At 38.5% G+C, this 17,303-nt stretch overlaps 1 protein-coding gene across 1 annotated transcript in view; it reads left to right on the top strand.

The window, feature by feature from the left end:
• Nucleotides 1–11,634: 11,634 nt before the first annotated feature.
• Nucleotides 11,635–17,303, top strand: part of senp5 (SUMO specific peptidase 5) — an 11,950-nt gene continuing 6,281 nt past the window's right edge. Inside the window, exons 1-3 of the mRNA XM_073843732.1 lie at nucleotides 11,635–11,766; nucleotides 13,917–14,770; nucleotides 14,852–14,994. Of these exons, the coding sequence (XP_073699833.1) occupies nucleotides 14,071–14,770; nucleotides 14,852–14,994 (843 nt within the window). The 5' untranslated portion in view covers nucleotides 11,635–11,766; nucleotides 13,917–14,070. The remainder of the gene's footprint in view (nucleotides 11,767–13,916; nucleotides 14,771–14,851; nucleotides 14,995–17,303) is intronic.

Below are 17,303 nucleotides of genomic sequence, written 5' to 3'. Positions count from 1 at the left end.
CTCTCAGAAATATACTTAAAATGACATTTACTTGACTTATACTTAGAAAAGGTCTAAGTATATTTGAGCTATACTTATGGGAACAAAGGTATTGGGTGTCGCCCAGCCCGCAGCTCTACATATGTCTGCTAGAGCAGGGGTTTTCAACTCTGGCCCTTGAGGTCCACTTTCCTGCAGAGTTTAGCTCCAACCTTGATCAAACTCACCTGCCTGTAACTTTCTAGTGATCCTGAAGACCTTGATTAGCTTGTTCAGCTGTGTTTGATTAGGGTTGAAGCTAAACTCTGCAGGAAAGTGGACCTTGAGGGCCAGAGTTGAGAAACCCAGTGCTAGAGAGTTGCTGTGTGCAAGCGCGTAGGAAGAGGCAACACTCCGGGTGGTGTGAGCTCGAACTCCTAGGGGGCACGGCTCACCTTGGAACTCGTACGCCAATGTGATGGCATCTACCACCCAATGGGCCAACCTCTGCTTGGAGACTGCATTCCCGTTCTGTTGTCCCCCGTAGCAAACAAAGAGCTGCTCGGAGCATCTGAAGCTCCGTGTGCGGTCCACGCAGGGCGTGAACGGGACACAGCAATGCAAAGGCTCCTCTGGGGCAGAGCTTGCAGATTCACCACTGGTGAAGGGAAGGGAGTGGTGGGCACCTCGGGCACATAAGGAGGAGGTGACATGAGGCCAAGTATAGTGACCCATACTCAAAATTTATGCTCTGCTTTTAACCCTTCCAAATGCACACACACAGTAGTAAACACACACACACACACACCATGACTTGCTCAAGTCTCACCTCAGTCGTGGTATTGAGGGTGGAGAGAGTGCTGTATATTCACTCCCCCCACCCACAATCCCTGCTGGACCTGAGACCTTTGGGTTACAAGTCCGACTCTCTAACCCAGGAGTCCTCAACTCTGGCCCTCGAGGTCCATTTTTAGAGTTTAGCTCCAACCCTAATCAAACACACCTGAACAAGCTAATCAAGCTCTTCATCATTACTAGAAAGTTACAGGCAGGTGAGTTTGATCAAGGTTGGAGGTAAACTCTGCAGGAAAGTGGACCTCGAGGGCCAGAGTTGAGAACCTCTGCTCTAACCATTAGGCCATGGCTGCCCCAAAAGGGGAAAGGAATTTGTGCTCTGCATTTAACCCATCCAAGTGCACACACACTCGGAGCAGTGGGCTGCCATATTGCAGCATCCGGGGAGCAGTTAGGGGTTAGGTGCCTTGCTCAAGGGCAGAGGTCTCAACCTCAATTCCTGGAGGGACGCAGCTCTGCAGAGTTTAGCTCCAACCAGCTCCAGCTCACACCTGCTTGGAGTTTCTAGTAATTCTGAAGACCTTGATTAGCTGGACCAGGTGTGTTTGATTAGGGTTGGAACGAAAATGTGCAGAGCTGTGGCCCTCCAGGAACTGAGTTTGAGACCAGTGCTCAAGGGTCTCACCTGCCGGACCTGCACACACATCCAGAGCAGTGGGCTGCCATATTGCAGCACCCAGGGAGCAGTCGGGGGTTAGGTGCCTTGCTCAAGGGTTTCACCACAGCCTCACCTGCCGGACCTGAGATTCAAACACGCGACTCTTGGGTTACAAGTCTGACTCTCTAACCATTAGGCCACGACTGCCCCGTAAAAAGGGGGTTGGGCAGGGGGTCTCAGGATAACGTGAGAGTAGGCCGGCCTGAACTCAAGTCATGTTTCATTGACAGAGAACCTCTGAAGGTCCCCCACCCTCTTGATGGAAGCGAGCGCGGTCAGGAGCAATGTCTTAAGCGACAGGAATTTAGGCTCAAAGGGGGCTCCCTGAAGACCCTGGAGAACAACAGAGAGATCCCAAGAGGGGACGAGGTGTGGTCTAGAGGAATTCACCCTTCTCGCACCTCTCAGGAACCTGACGACCATCCACTGCATCGTGATACGCTGCAATAGCTGCAATGTACACTTTCAGAGTTGAAGGGGACAGCCTGCGTTCCATCTTCTCTTGCAGGGAGGAAAGCACCACTCCGATCAACATCTCTGTGGGTCCTCTTCTCGAGAGGAGCATCAAAGAACAGACCCCACCTCAGCACGTAGACCTGCCTCATAGACGGGGCTCTCGGGGGTTTCGCTGTTTCCTTGTTTCCTGTTTGCCTTGCTGCAGAGTGGTCTGTGTTTGTAGCTCCCTGGAACTTTGTTTTTCTGTTGGATTCTCTATCTTATTGTTAATTATGCTGTTTTAAATTGATAGATATAACTTCCACCAAATTTCTGATATTATCCATCAAACTAATCTGACTAATTTGATCGTTTGCCTTATTCTACAATCGCGAGTGCAGCGCGTTAGCCTTCCATTTAGCCGGTTAACTTGCCGCTCGCACTCCATTCACGATTTTAACTCTTGTTTTACTATCGTTAGCATTGCATTAGCCGGTTAGCTTGTTTAATTTAATTTATGTTCAACAAATAAAAAATTTATATAATACTGAGAAACAAATTATAAAGCTTGGCTTATTAAATATCAGGTCACTTTCTACGAAAGCACTTTTTGTAAATGATATGATCACTGATCATAAGCTCTGTTTGACAGAAACCTGGCTAAAACTAGACGATTACATTATTTTTAAATGAGTCAACCCCCCAAGATTACTGTTATAAACATGTGCCACGTGTAAAAGGTAAGGGGGGAGATGTTTGCACAATTTATAGCAATATGTTCAGTGTTTCTCAGAGAACGAGCTTTGTTCCGGGTCAATTTGACCCGTTTTGATTTTTGAGTTGTCAGATATACTAGTTAACCTAGGTTTTTCTTTTTAAATTTAGGTGACTTTTCCTCATTTAGTGTCATGAACATGCATGCAAAGTTTCAACACAATGATGTGTTTTGACATATCCATAATTTTTTTTTTTACGTTCGTACTGTTCCCGCGTCAATTTGACCCACCTATTTTAATGTTCTAGGGCAACTCTACCGACCCAAAATTGTACAATTTCTTGGTTATATTTTGTTATTTTAGTTTTTTACTAGCCTATGAAGCCAAAAAATCTGATTTTCCCACTTATTTCAATGCAGAAATATATTTTGTCAGCTACAAATGGTAAAAATGAGCTATCATTTATATTTGCAACTTATCTAAAATACGATTAAAACTATCTTGTTTTTCTTGATATTTTGTGTGTTTTTCTCATTTAGGGTCATGAACATGCATGCAAAGTTTCAACATGCCGATGTGTTTTGGCATGTCTAAAAAAAATTTTGTTACGTTCGTACTGTTCCCGGGTCAATTTGACCCACCTATTTTAATGTTCTAGCGCAACTCTACAGACCCAAAAAAGTAGTATTTATTGGTTATATTTTGTTATTTTAGTTTTTTACTAGCCTAGGAAGCCAAAACAAGGAGATTTCCCCCACTTATTTCAATACAGAAAAATATTTTGTCAGCCACAGATGGTAAAAATTAGCTCTCATTTATTTTTGCAATCTGTCTGAAATACCATTAAAACTATGTTGTTTTTCTTGATATTTTGTGTGTTTTTCGCATTTAGGGTCATGAACATGCATGCAAAGTTTCAACATGCCGATGTGTTTTGGCATGTCTAAAAAAAAAAATGTTACGTTCGTACTGTTCCCGGGTCAATTTGACCCACCTATTTTAATGCTCTAAGGCAACTCTACAGACCCAAAATAGTAACATTTCTTGGTTATATTTTGTTATTTTAGTTTTTTACTAGCCTAGGAAGCCAAAAAAAGGGATTTCCCCCACTTATTTCAATACAGAAAAAATATTTTGTCAGCTACAGATGGTAAAAATGAGCTCTCATTTATTTTTGCAATCTATCTGAAATGCTATTAAAACTATGTTGTTTTTCTTGATATTTTGTGGGTTTTTCTCATTTGGGGTCATGAACATGCATGCAAAGTTTCAACACGCTAATGTGTTGTTAAATGTACATACAGACAAGTCTATACGTTTGTAATGTTTGTGGGACCCACATAGCCAGCTATTCAAAAGCACCTGTACAGACACAAAATAACATTTGCTCTTCAACTCCAGTCCAAGTGTTTTACTAATTTCAGCTCTAACCCTAACCAAACACACTTAAAAAAGTTAAATCACAGTATTTAGAATTAAGTGTAAATTACAGAAAGACAAATGTAAAAAAAAAAAAAAAAAGTCAGACAGATAGTATAAAAAACAAAACATTTCTTTGATGTTTGTTTTTGTTATGTCTTGTTTCACGCTCCTCTGTGAGCGTCATTCACTTTTTGCCTAAGTTGGGTCATTTTTTGTTCTGTAGACTAAATTCATAAATTCAAGGAATTACTCAAGACAAGATGAGCACACAGCAAGTGCATGCTTTCTGCATACAAATTTCTTGCACTTCACACACATGGTTCTGGTTTTGCTGTCACGTTTGGATGGGCACACATCACATCTCTTCCTTTTTTTCCCAACATCTCTGCTCACTTTTTCGTTTTCTGTGGAACTGACTCTGGATCCACCTGCTTGCACTGACTCAACAAAAGCTGAAGCCGCTGGAGATCGAGGTGGACAGGTGCGTCTCTGGATCTCAGGCGTGATGAGAGCTCTTCCCAGCTCTTCCAGGAACACCCGACGTTTGTATGCTGACACGTCCAGGATGTTGTAGAAGACGACCAAAGGCCAACGGACAGTCTTGCGCTGACAGCTGAAGGAGTATGTAACTGGGCCTGAAGCCAAAGGTGGAGTCGACAACTTGGACAAAGTTACATCCTCCTTCAGCTGTCAGCGCAAGACTGTCCGTTGGCCTTTGGTCATCTTCTACAACATCCTGGACGTGTCAGCATTCAAACGTTGGAAGTGGAAGAGCTGGGAAGAGCTCTCATCACGCCTGAGATCCAGAGACGCACCTGTCCACCTCGATCTCCAGCGGCTTCAGCTTTTGTTGAGTCAGTGCAAGCTGGTGGATCCAGAGTCAGTTCCACAGAAAACGAAGAAGTGAGCAGAGATGTCGGGAAAAAAAGGAAGAGATGTGATGTGTGCCCATCCAAACGTGACAGCAAAACCAGAACCATGTGTGTGAAGTGCAAGAAATTCGTATGCAGAAAGCATGCACTTGCTGTGTGCTCATCTTGTCTTGAGTAATTCCTTGAATTTATGAATTTAGTCTACAGAACAAAAAATGACCCAACTTAGGCAAAAAGTGAATGTTTTTTTCATTATACAGCAATATTAAATTGTTCAGTTCTGATGTTTTGAGCAGCAAATGCAAAACAACAAAAACAAGTTAAAACAAACCAGCAAAAAAAGTCAGCATACTTTGTATTTTCAAAATTTGTCAAAACAAAACTGTAAAAAAAAAAAAAAGAAATAAAAATGTTTTGGAAACATATTCATACATCATATGTTCCATTTGATGAGTATTCATATTAAAAGTTTACTGTTAGTACCTGAGTCTTTGTTGTTTTCATAGTGTGATTTTTGGCAAATTGTATTGAATCCAGTTAGGGTCAATTTGACCCAGACCGTACAGGAAGTAACTGAAATCGAACAGTACATGAGGGTTAAGTATAACTCGTTTGAAGTAATGGTGCTTCATATAGCATTATCCAGAGAAACAAGTGCTAATGATAAATCCGCCGTGACGTTTGTACTAGCTACTGTTTACAGGCCACCAGGGCACCATACAGACTTTATTAAAGAATTTGCTGATTTTCTATCTGAGTTAGTGTTGGCCGCAGATAAAGTCTTAATAGTGGGTGATTTTAACATCTATGTTGATAATGAAAAAGATGCATTAGGAACAGCATTTATAGACATTCTGAACTCTATTGGGGTTAGACAACATGTGTTGAACCCCATACTCTAGATGTAATACTGTCACATGGAATTGATGTTAATGGTGTTGAAATTCTGCATCAAAGTGATGATATCTCAGATCATTATCTAGTCTCCGTATACTCCAGATAGCTAAAACTGTAAAATCAACTCCTTGCTACAAGTATCTTATAGAAAAGCATAAAAAACTGCAAGATCGGATTACTTTCGTCTCCCTTAGAAGAAAACAAACATAACCCTAGATATTTGTTCAATACCGTGACTTTATGAAGTACTTTACTTCCAAGATAGACACTATTAGAGATTAAATTGTAACCATACAGCCGCCCGCTACAGTATCGCATCAGATAATGCACTGTAGATCTCCTGAGGAACAATTCCACTCATTCTCTATTATAGGAGAGGAAGAATTGTATAAACTTGTTAAATCATCTAAACCTACAACATGCATGTTAGACCCTATTCCATCAAATCTACTAAAAGAGGTACTTCCAGAAGTCATAGATCATTATCGTCATTATCATTAGGATATGTCCCCAAAACCTTCAAACTGGCTGTTATTAAGCCACTCATTAAAAAACCACAACTTGATTCCACTGAATTAATTAATTACAGACCAATTTCAAATCTCCCTTTTCTGTCAAAGATACTAGAAAAGGTAGTATCCTCACAATTATGCTCCTTCTTAGAGAAAAATGGTATCTGTGAGGATTTCCAGTCAGGTTTTAGACTGTATCATAGTACTAAGACTGCTCTAATTAGAGTAACAAATGACCTGCTATTGTCAAGCGATCGTGGTTGCATCTCTCTATTAGTGCTACTGGATCTTAGTGCTGCGTTTAATACTATTGACCACAACATTCTTTTAAATAGATTTGAAAATTATGTAGGCATTAATGGTAGTGCACTGGCTTGGTTCGAATCGTACTTATCTGACCGTCATCAGTTTGTGGCAATAAATGAAGAGGTATCATTTAAATCGCAAGTGCAGTATGGAGTACCTCAAGGCTCAGTGCTAGGGCCATTACTTTTTACGCTTTACATGTTACCCTTGGGAGATATCATCAGGAAACATGGTGTTAGCTTTCATTGTTACGCTGATGATACTCAGCTCTATATTTCTTCGCAGCCCGGCAAAACATATCAATTCGAAAAACTAACAGAATGCATAGCTGATATTAAAAACTGGATGGTGAATAACTTCTTACTGTTAAATTCTGAAAAAAACAGAGGTGTTAATTATTGGACCTAAAACCTCCACAAGTAATAACCTAAAACACAGTCTAATACTAGATGGCTGCTCTGTCAATTCGTCGTCATCAGTTAGGAACCTAGGTGTGCTATTCGATAGCAATCTCTCCTTTGAAAGCCACATTTCTAGCATCTGCAAAACCGCATTTTTTCATCTTAAAAATATATCCAAAATTACGACCTATGCTATCAATGTCAAATGCTGAAACATTAATTCATGCGTTCATGACCTCAAGGGTAGATTATTGTAATGCTTTATTGGGTGGTTGTTCTGCACGCTTAATAAACAAACTCCAGCTGGTCCAAAATGCAGCAGCTAGAGTTCTTACTAGAACCAGAAAGTATGACCATATTAGCCCGGTTCTGTCAGCACTGCATTGGCTCCCTATAAAACATCGTATAGATTTTAAAATCTTGCTAATTTCTTATAAAGGCCTCAATGGTTTAGCTCCTCAGTACTTGAACGAGCTCCTATCGTATTATAGTCCTTCACGTCCGCTGCGTTCTCAAAATTCTGGCATTTTGATAATACGAATATCAAAATCAACTGCGGGCGGAAGATCATTTTCTTATCTAGCGCCTAAACTCTGGAACAATCTACCTAACACTGTTCGGGAGGCAGACACACTCTGTCAGTTTAAATCTAGATTAAAGACACATCTCTTTAACCTGACTTACGCATAAAATATTAACACATTCCTATAATTCAAATCCGTTAAAGGATTGTTAGGCTGCATTAATTAGGTCAACCAGACCCGAAAACACTTCCCATAACACCTGATGTACTCTTTGCATCGTAAGAAGAATGGCATCTACGCTAATATTAGTCTGTTTCATTCTTATTCCGAGGTCACCGTAGCCACCAGACCCAGCCTGTATCTGGATCAGATGGTCACTGCAGTCCCCCGGATCCAGTCCGCACCCAGCTTAGATCATGGATCACCACCTAGAGATGACTTCAATAGCCGTGGATGTCAAGCAGATGAGCTCCAGAGACCGATCATCAATGAAGACCTCGCCAACCTAGATAGCCATCGGTACTACACCACAGGAACCTGATGAGTTCTCTACAATCGGACATTGGTACAAACTGCTGGTTTCCTCTGGCCAGAGGAGAACTGGTCCCCCGACTGAGCCTGGTTTCTCCCAAGGTTTTTTTCTCTATTTCTGTCACCTGTGGAGTTTTGGTTCCTCTGGCTTGCTTAGTTGGGGACACTTTCCAGCAAGAAACTGGACAATGATATCACTGAATTCATTGATGAACTGAAAATCGATTGTTTATAATAATGCGTTTCTTACACACTATTGTGCTGTTTAAATACTGTGCAGTTGCTTTGACACAATCTGTATTGTTAAAAGCGCTACATAAATAAAGGGTGTTGAGATATACCGGATTTGCGGTTAACTCATAGCCAATACATGTCTGTAGCATTTGATTTCTTTGTTCAAATCTTTAACACGATTAAATCAAATCTAGAAAAACTGAGCGACTAGGTTAAACTTTGTAAAATGTTAAGATGGTCGCAGTGCCATGCACTTAATGCCTCATCTGCGGCCGTTCTAGACGCACATTAATACTGAAAGTAGAAGCGTTAACTGCATGACTTCATTAATTGCCATCAGCGCAACTATAAATTAAAGAGATTAAAATACGGGTACGTAAGTTAACAGATTAAACTTAAGTATCAGTTTTGATGTTCATTTATTCATCATACTGTTGAACTTGACAGTATTTTCTCTCTTGTTATTTCATATGGAGCTTCAATGAAGACAGAGAAAAACTGAGTCACAGGTCAGCTGTGACCTGAAGAAGAAGAAGTCAAAATGCACGTGCCCTGTGTTTATCAGTATCCTCATGTTTATTGGGTAAAAGTAAAAACTAAATAAACAAAGTAAAAATGAATTGGCTGATACCCCAAGGTTTCTATAGATATCACGATATATCGATATTGTGAATTCTTTTGGCTACATAACTGTGGGATGAAAAATCTAATATCGTGACGGCCCTAACTGGAGGAAAGGCGTACTTGGGGCCCCGAGGCCAGCTGTGTGCCAGCGGGTCCCTGCCGTGGAAGCCTCGTTGAGGGAATAAAGAGCTGGCAGTGGGAGGATTCCTGGGAGGCAAACAGATCTATTTGAGTTTCCTGAATTGACTCCAGAACAGGTGGACCGTCTGGGGATGGAGTCGCCATTCTCCATGAAGGGTGAGCTGCTGTGAGAGCATATCGGCTGTACGGTTGAGCTCTCCTGGAATGTGAACAGCACTCAGCGTTGAGCAGCGGGCGAGTTGCGTCATGCGACGGCAGCGTAGACCACCCTGGCGGCTGATGTACGTTACAGTCGCAGTATTGTCCGTACGGACAAGCACATGCTTGTCGCGCAGCATCGGAGAAAACCGACATAGCGCAAGAGGCACTACTAGCAACTCCAGGCAGTTGATATGCCATTGCAGTCGAGGTCCCATCTAGGAGCCTGAGGCTGCTTTCCCGTTGCATATGGCACCCCAGGCCGTCATGGAGGCATCTGGGTTAATCACAAGTGCACCACAACCGCACTGTCCACCTGAAGAACATCTACGTACCCATGTACTGATGGGTGAGGAGCAAGGTCGAAAGCGAGCCAAGTAAGGGGCCCGTCACGTCCTAGAGAGCTCCTCATGCATCTTCGAGAAAAAGGCACCAAGAGGAAAGTCCCCAACCCCCAGAAACCAATCATTCAGCCTGAGCAATTGGGAGAAGATGTCTTCGACACGTCCAACCCGAACCCCTTGGCGGCTCGGAGAAGCATGGCCGACAGTTCAGGGTCCGCCCTCTGACAAAGCAGCAACCGCTTTGATTAGTATATTTCAGCTTTGAGAATCTGTGTTTTCATTGTTATGCGCTAGGGGCACTACTACACATCTTCTGAACAGAATTTCCAAAACACAAGTGAAGAAGAAACCAAAACAACAGATGCTTCCACATGTAATCTAACACAATCGTCAGACATAAAACAGCATCAAAACCATAGATATGGAAAACTGTGGAACGTTATGAAATAAAATGACGACCCATGAAGAGGAAATAATGACCGACAAGTTTTGGGGTGTTGATCAACTTCATCTACGATTGATTATCATCAATAGTCTTTATTTAGCTTTTTGTTCAAAATGATGTTTATTTGTTTTTTTTATTTAAGAAACTTACCCACATTCAAGTGTTTATAAAAAGGAACACATGAAGCTATAATAAAATGCTTTTGTTTACAAACAGATCCCCTGTTCTTTCTTTTGATGTTTTGTTCAGATATTTATATTTATATATACAAATTATTACCTAAATAGGGACATAGTAGTATACTTAAAGTATGATGTAAAGATGACTTAAAGAAAACTTACGAGTATACTTGCAGTATAAATCTACTATAGTAGTTTACTGAGACTACACTTCAAGGTGTACTAAAAATGCATAAAAAGTATTTAATTAGTAAACTATCAGTACACCTATAAGTTCACTTTTAGTATACTTGCAGTATAAACTGAAAACATAGATGTAAACTAGTTGTGTACTCAAAGTTTACTACTGTTATACTTAAAGTATACTTAAAAGTATACTTAAAAGTATATATACAAAACACAGTAAATACCTAAATAATAATAAAAAAGATAGACAGGCAGAAAAAAAATACAAATTTAAAATAAACATCTTTAAAATAAATAAATAATATTTTTATTTTCCAATTATTGAAAAAAAAAAAAGTTAAACTTGCAAAATGACAACTTCAAAGAATAATCGGGAAGTAAGGTATTTTTTTTTCCCATAAATACAGTTGTTTTAGCAGCTTTCTTATTAAATTATGAGCAGAGAGATTCATAAAATAGTTAAAAATCCTAAAATTGGCCAAACAATCAATACCTTTACATTTATGAAGATGACATATGCCACAACGAGTTAACAATGTTAACAAAGGCTATCCTCCAGCAGCTCCTTTGATCCTGATTTCCAAATCACAAATAGTACATAAATAAAAACAGGACACATGCTAATGTAGGCTATGGGAAAGAAAAAAATAATAATAAAGTTTTATTACACTTTTATTTATTTGTTTGATGCTTGAAACACCATTTTCATCTTTGACCCGCAAGTAGAATATTTAAACAGCATTTCTTTTCACAGTCGTTGTAGTTATTGGCATAAATAAATCAAGATCAAAAAAGTTCATCAAGACAAACTTTGAAGCTGGCTTGAGAAAGCTGAACCAGTAAGTGTGAAAAAAAAAAAAAAAGTTTGAGTGGATATAGTTGATAGTTGATATAGTTTGATTGTGTCTCAAGGGATTGTGGGAGTTTTGTCAGTTGGAGTTTGAATAGTGTTGATCAGTTGAACATTCCCTCAATGTAAGTCTATGGGATTTTCCCCAGTTTTAATGGTCATTTTTAGGAAAACCGTAAGTCCGATCAGTTAGAAAAGATACAGCAACTGGAGTCAGATCAGTCTGAAGATCTGGCCTGAGTTTGGAGTTTCTTCTATTTCTAAACGATGCTGGTGATGCTGGTTTCTCCTCGCCGCTAGATGCCGCTGAAACGCTTCGGCGTGTGACATCATCTGTGTGCGCCGCGCTCGGTCTGCGACCATAACAACGCCTGATAACCCTCACTCTTATCGATATCATTGATTGTGGAATATTGATCAGAATTTATTCGCACTGCCTTTAAGCTCCTGCACCCCTCATCGCCGAGACCGACACACGGTGAGGCTGTAAACCACAGATGTCCGCGCTCTTTGTGCGCGATTGTTTGGACAGTGCTGGAGGTTGTGTTTTGTTTGAATTCAATGCCAAATAAATGATCTCTCCAGATCTCAATAACTGATCATCTCGCTATAGATCAGGTCTGTTTATAGCTTCCCGAGGGCGTTAGACTTGTATGCATTCATGTTTTCATCCAGGTTGATTTTCGATAGGAATAATACAATCTTGTTTTAATCATTTTGCTAAACAAATCAGTCAGATTGCCGGATGATGTCTGCGATCCGCTGTTTTTACCGTGTTTTAGTACCATGGTTATACTATTACGCAAGTGCCTTGGGCCATAATATAAACACCACACGATTATAATATTCATTCATAATGTATAGCATGGTGTGTATCAAAGACGCAAATATTACCAAATGAGACCCTGGACCACAAAACCAGTCCTATGGGTCAATTTTAAAATCTGAAAGCTGAACAAATAAGCTTTTCGTTAATGCATATGGTTTATGATAGGACAATATTGTCCAAAATCTCCAATCTGAGGGTGGAAAAAAAATCTAAATATTGAGAAAATCGCCTTTAAACTTGTTCGAATGATGTTCTTAGCTCATGTCACTAATCAGAAATTATGTTTTGATATATTCAGGTTAGAAAATGTGCAAAATATGTTCATGGAACATGATCTTTACTTAATATCCTAATGATTTTTGGCTTAAAAAGAAACATTGATCATTTTGACCCATACAAATATACCTGTGCTACTTAAGTTTTGTGGTCCAGGGTCACATATGAAATACTGTATTGATGCAACGCTATATGAAAATGATGATAGAATATGGCATAGACTGTTTAAAAGCATCGTGCAATTATTAGTAGAGATAAAAATAAATGTTTCTTCACTGGAAAATGTGCAGCTGACAATTACACTGAGCAACAAAAGTGCAAAATGTGCCTTAAAAAATAAACTTATAATATTAAAAAATAAAATTGTAATAAAAAATAACTTGCTTAGGTTTTTTAGTAATTACTGAATGAAAAAAAAAGATGGGTTAGGGATCAAAACAAAGACATTTTTGAATGGCAAATTCAGTGTTCAAAAGAGGTTTGCAGACTTTTCTTATAAAATTCTTGTTTGCTTGAAAAAATTTTTTGAAAGCGATGCAAATGGTCTATAAAGCATATATTTTCACTGCAAATTTTTTTTCTTGTCTTGTTTCCAGCCAAGATATCTACAAAGTTCTTAAATCAAGAAGGGTTTTCTAGACAAGTAAAGAAAAAAAAGAAAACAAGTCAAAATAAATGAGTCTTTGCTTAGAACAAGCAAAATAATCTGCCCGTGGGTTAAGAAATAATCTTATTTTAAACAGAAAACCTAATTTTTCTTACACCATTGGCAGAATATTTTGCTTGTTTCAAGCAAAAACACACTTAGATTTGACACTTTGATTTTCTGAAAACTATTATTCTGCTATTTTTACTTAAATCCTTCTTGATTTAAGATTTTTTTTTTTTTAGATATTTTAGCTAGAAACAAGACAAAAAATCGGTAAGAAAAGCATTTTTGCAGTGTTTGTGTACTGTTTGCACAACAAATGCAAAAAATTGTCTTATTTCAAACAGAAAACATTATTTTTCTTACCCCATTGGCAGATTATTTAGTTTGTTCTAAGCAAAAGCTCACTTAATTTTGCCTTTTGTTTTCTGAAAACAAGACAGTTTTTACTCGTTTAGAAAATCCTTCTTGATTTAAGAATATTTAGATATTTTAGCTGGAAATAAGACTAAAAATCTAAGTAAGGACAGCATTTTTTGTAGATTTTGCACTGTTTGTGTACTATTTTCACAAAAAATGCAAAAAAAAAAAATTTCAAACAGAAAACACGATTATTTTTCTTACCCCTTTGGCAGATTAATTAGCTTGTTTCAAGCAAAAACTCACTTAATTTTGTCTTGTGTATTCTAAGAACAAAATATTTTTTACTTGTCTAGAAAATCCTTGATTTATATATTTTGGCTGAAAAAAAGACAAAAAATCTAAATAAGAAAAGTATTTTTTGCAGTGTTTGTGTACTATTTGTTGCTTTTTGTCGTTTCTACAAAATGTCTTTTCATGAACTTAATCTCAACCCTCTTTTTCCTTTTAATAGACATTTTTGAACATCCAAATTAGAAAACTGCATCCAAACTGCGAAGAATTCCATTTCCATTCCCAGATCCAGCGTTTCTGTCTCAATGGAGGAATCCGGCTAAAAGCCCAAAACGGGTGGAGAGGATCCCGGGAGGAATGGGGTAGAGTTCGCGATGAGGGTCCCGGCAGCAAACAGCTCCGTTAGGGCAGAATCGGGCTCGGGTGAGATGCCTGAAAATGGACGCTCCAGGAGGAAACGGGTGCCGAAGACGTGCGACTGCTGCGGGCCCAACGGCAAGCCCCACGTGCCAGGACACGAGCAGGTGTCCAAGAAACGTGGACGCAAGAAGAAAGAGATGGTGAGCCAAGAAGAAGAAGTGGCCGCTGAGGAGGTGGTGAGCTCGACCGCAGTGGACTCGGTTGTGACTTTAGAAGTGGACGCAGCTTCGGAGATGGAGGAGGCACCGTCTCCTAAAGGGAAGCTGGATCTTTCCCAAACTGAGAGTGGGAGTGAAAGCACTGTTGTGGTGAATGGCTTGGATAACAGCGATCATGTCAACTGTACGCATCCCAGTGACACCACAGAGCAGAGCTGTCCCATTGAGAGCAGATCTGCCGCACAGAATGACTTAATAAAGAAACCCCCTGATCCTTCCTTGATCGGCGCAGAGCCGGAGGTTTCCACGAACTCTGATGCAATGGAAACTGAGCCGTCCAGCTTGAGCGCTGGTGTAAACAAGGCTTCCTGGGACCATCACTACTGCAAACCCATCGCTGGAGAAAACAGGAGCAACTCCACGGAGGAGACGGGCCAACCGTCTGCATCGCCTCCTGTTGAATTCACAACCGAGGGCATCATTGAGTGCATTCACGGTAGTGATTGAATGATTTTGACTGCTTCAGTTGATTCCTGGTGTTATGTTTTTGTTATTTAACATGCATTTTATCTCCTAGAATTCCTCGAGCAGTTCTATGGGAAATACGCAAGCTTCACGCCGTTGAGTGATACTGACGTCCTTGATCACTTAAATAAGACGTTTCAGTCTGATCTAAATGACAGGCAAGTTTCATCCCTAACAAATGATTTCTTTCCACAAGTATGATACAAAATCAAGTGAAAGGAGGAACATATGCGTTAGAAAGGACTAGGGTTGCATAGGACTGGAAAATTTCCGGAAACTTTCCAAAAATCGCACACTGTAAAAAAACTGTTTGTTGAGTCAACTTAAAATAATTAGTTACCGGGCTGCCTTAAAATTTCAAGTTAAGTCAACTCAAAAAAAGTTTAGTCAACTTGAAATGTTAAGTTGTGCTAAGTGACAAAAATGTGGTTTGTTAAACGTAAAAGCTGGGTAAGTTACCTCACTGTAAAAAACAATTTGTGGAGTCAACTTAAAATCATTTGTTACCTGACTGCCTTAAAATTGTAAGTTCAGTCAACTTAACTGAAATGTCAGGTTTTACTAAGTGGCAACTTATATATTTGAGTTGATTCAACTTAAAATTTAAAGGCAGTTGGGTAACAAACACAGCTTTAAAGTTTAGTTTTTGTTTTGTTTTTAGTTTTTGTTTAGTCAACTCAAATATCGCAGATTCAAGTGTCATGGGATATCATGGGAATCATTGGGTCGAGACGTAATGGATTTGATAGCCATCCCTGCAAAACTTTTGGCTATTTTGGATAAAAAAAATAAAAAAAAAATATATTTGCAAACTCGTCTTAGGTTTTTTGCCCAATTAAAACCAAACCATTGCAAAAAGATTCTCTGGAGAGTGAATATAAATAATAATACAATCTATATATATATATATATATATATATATATATATATATATATATATATAGTAGCAACTTAGATATTCGAGCTGATTCTATAAATTTTTACGGCAGCTGGGTAACAAACACAGCTTTTACGTTTAACAAAACAAATTTTATTTAGTCACTCAAATATCTAAGTTGTCAGTTAGTACAACGTAACATTTCAAGTTGACTTAACTTAAAATTTTAAAACGGCCAGGTAACACATTTTTTAAGTTAAGTCAACTCAAATAAGTTTAGTCAACTTGAAATGTTAAGTTGTACTAAGTGACAACTTAGATATTTTAGTTGATTCAAATTAACATTTTAAAGCAGCCAAGTAGCTTACCCAGCTTTTATATTTAACAAATCAAAGCAGAGTAACAAATTATTTTAAGTTGACTCAACAAATAGTGTTTTTTTTACAGTGCAGGAAGATTCCAAAAAATCCAAAAAATTTCTGTAATGTTTCCGAAATCTACTGGAAATTTTTGCAACCCTAGAAAGTCCTGTCATGTCATAAAACATGTCATGTTTTATGTGTTACCAAAATTTTGGAACTTGCCTTTTTTTGTCAATAAATCATAAATCAGTTGATCAAAAGTAACAGGAAAGACTTTTACATTGTACAGTGAACTTTTACATTGTTACAGCATTTGTTTGTAACTCTATTACAAATAAATGCTATTCTTTTAAACTTATATTCATAAAAGAATATGAAAAAAATAGAGTTTTCACAAAAAATGAAGCAGCACAACTGTTTTTAACATAGATGATTAAAATGTTAATCAGCATATTAGAAAGATTTCTGAAGGATCATGTGACACTGAAGACTAGAGTAATGATGATTAAAGGATAACTGTTGCCAAAATGCAACCTGGGCTGTTTTTTTTTTTTTTACTGTAAACGAGACAAACTTATACCTAAAAGCATAATTACGCCAAACAAGCCGTTTTTGAGATTGACCGTGATTTAGTTTTGTGGTCAATGGCCGGTGAATGGGAGTACTAGGGGCATAACTTTGAGCGCAACATGCTGGGTTGTTTTTTTTAAGTCAACTATTGTTTAAAATTACTATATTTAAATTAAATTAACACACAGAATTACGTAAAGCAACAGCAACAATCAAAAGATGAACATATGTTAATAGCAAGAACACCCACAGACAAAAATATAAGACAAATTGAATTTATTTAAGTAAATACAGCATAATTTACAATATTATATGCATTTAAACTCGTTTAACAAGCATTATAGAAATAAAAACTAAGATTCAAAAGAAGCATTTTAATTTAAGTGTTTTCATTCATTCTCTAAAAACGGTACTAGTTCTCATGTCGGTGTTTTGCCGAAATATGTGCTGGTGATGGGCTTTCACTCATATCTAAATTGTCTTAATTGTAGTTGTTTCAAATTTAAGGCCATAAAAAGGCTCAAATGGTACAAGAAAGTCCTAATTTTGATTTGGAGAGGTCTATAATTTGCAGTTACCGAGAAAACCTGGAATATTTCTGCTGTTCCAGAAGCGCCACCTGCTGGCAGAGAATGAATTTGCATTTCCATTAAGGCCGTTTGAGGTTTTTGTTCTGACCAAAGAGAAAATCAACC

Source organism: Garra rufa, chromosome 7 (assembly GCF_049309525.1).
Source record: "Garra rufa chromosome 7, GarRuf1.0, whole genome shotgun sequence".
Classification (NCBI taxonomy): Eukaryota; Metazoa; Chordata; class Actinopteri; order Cypriniformes; family Cyprinidae; genus Garra; species Garra rufa.
This window is presented reverse-complemented; position numbering and strand designations above follow the sequence as displayed.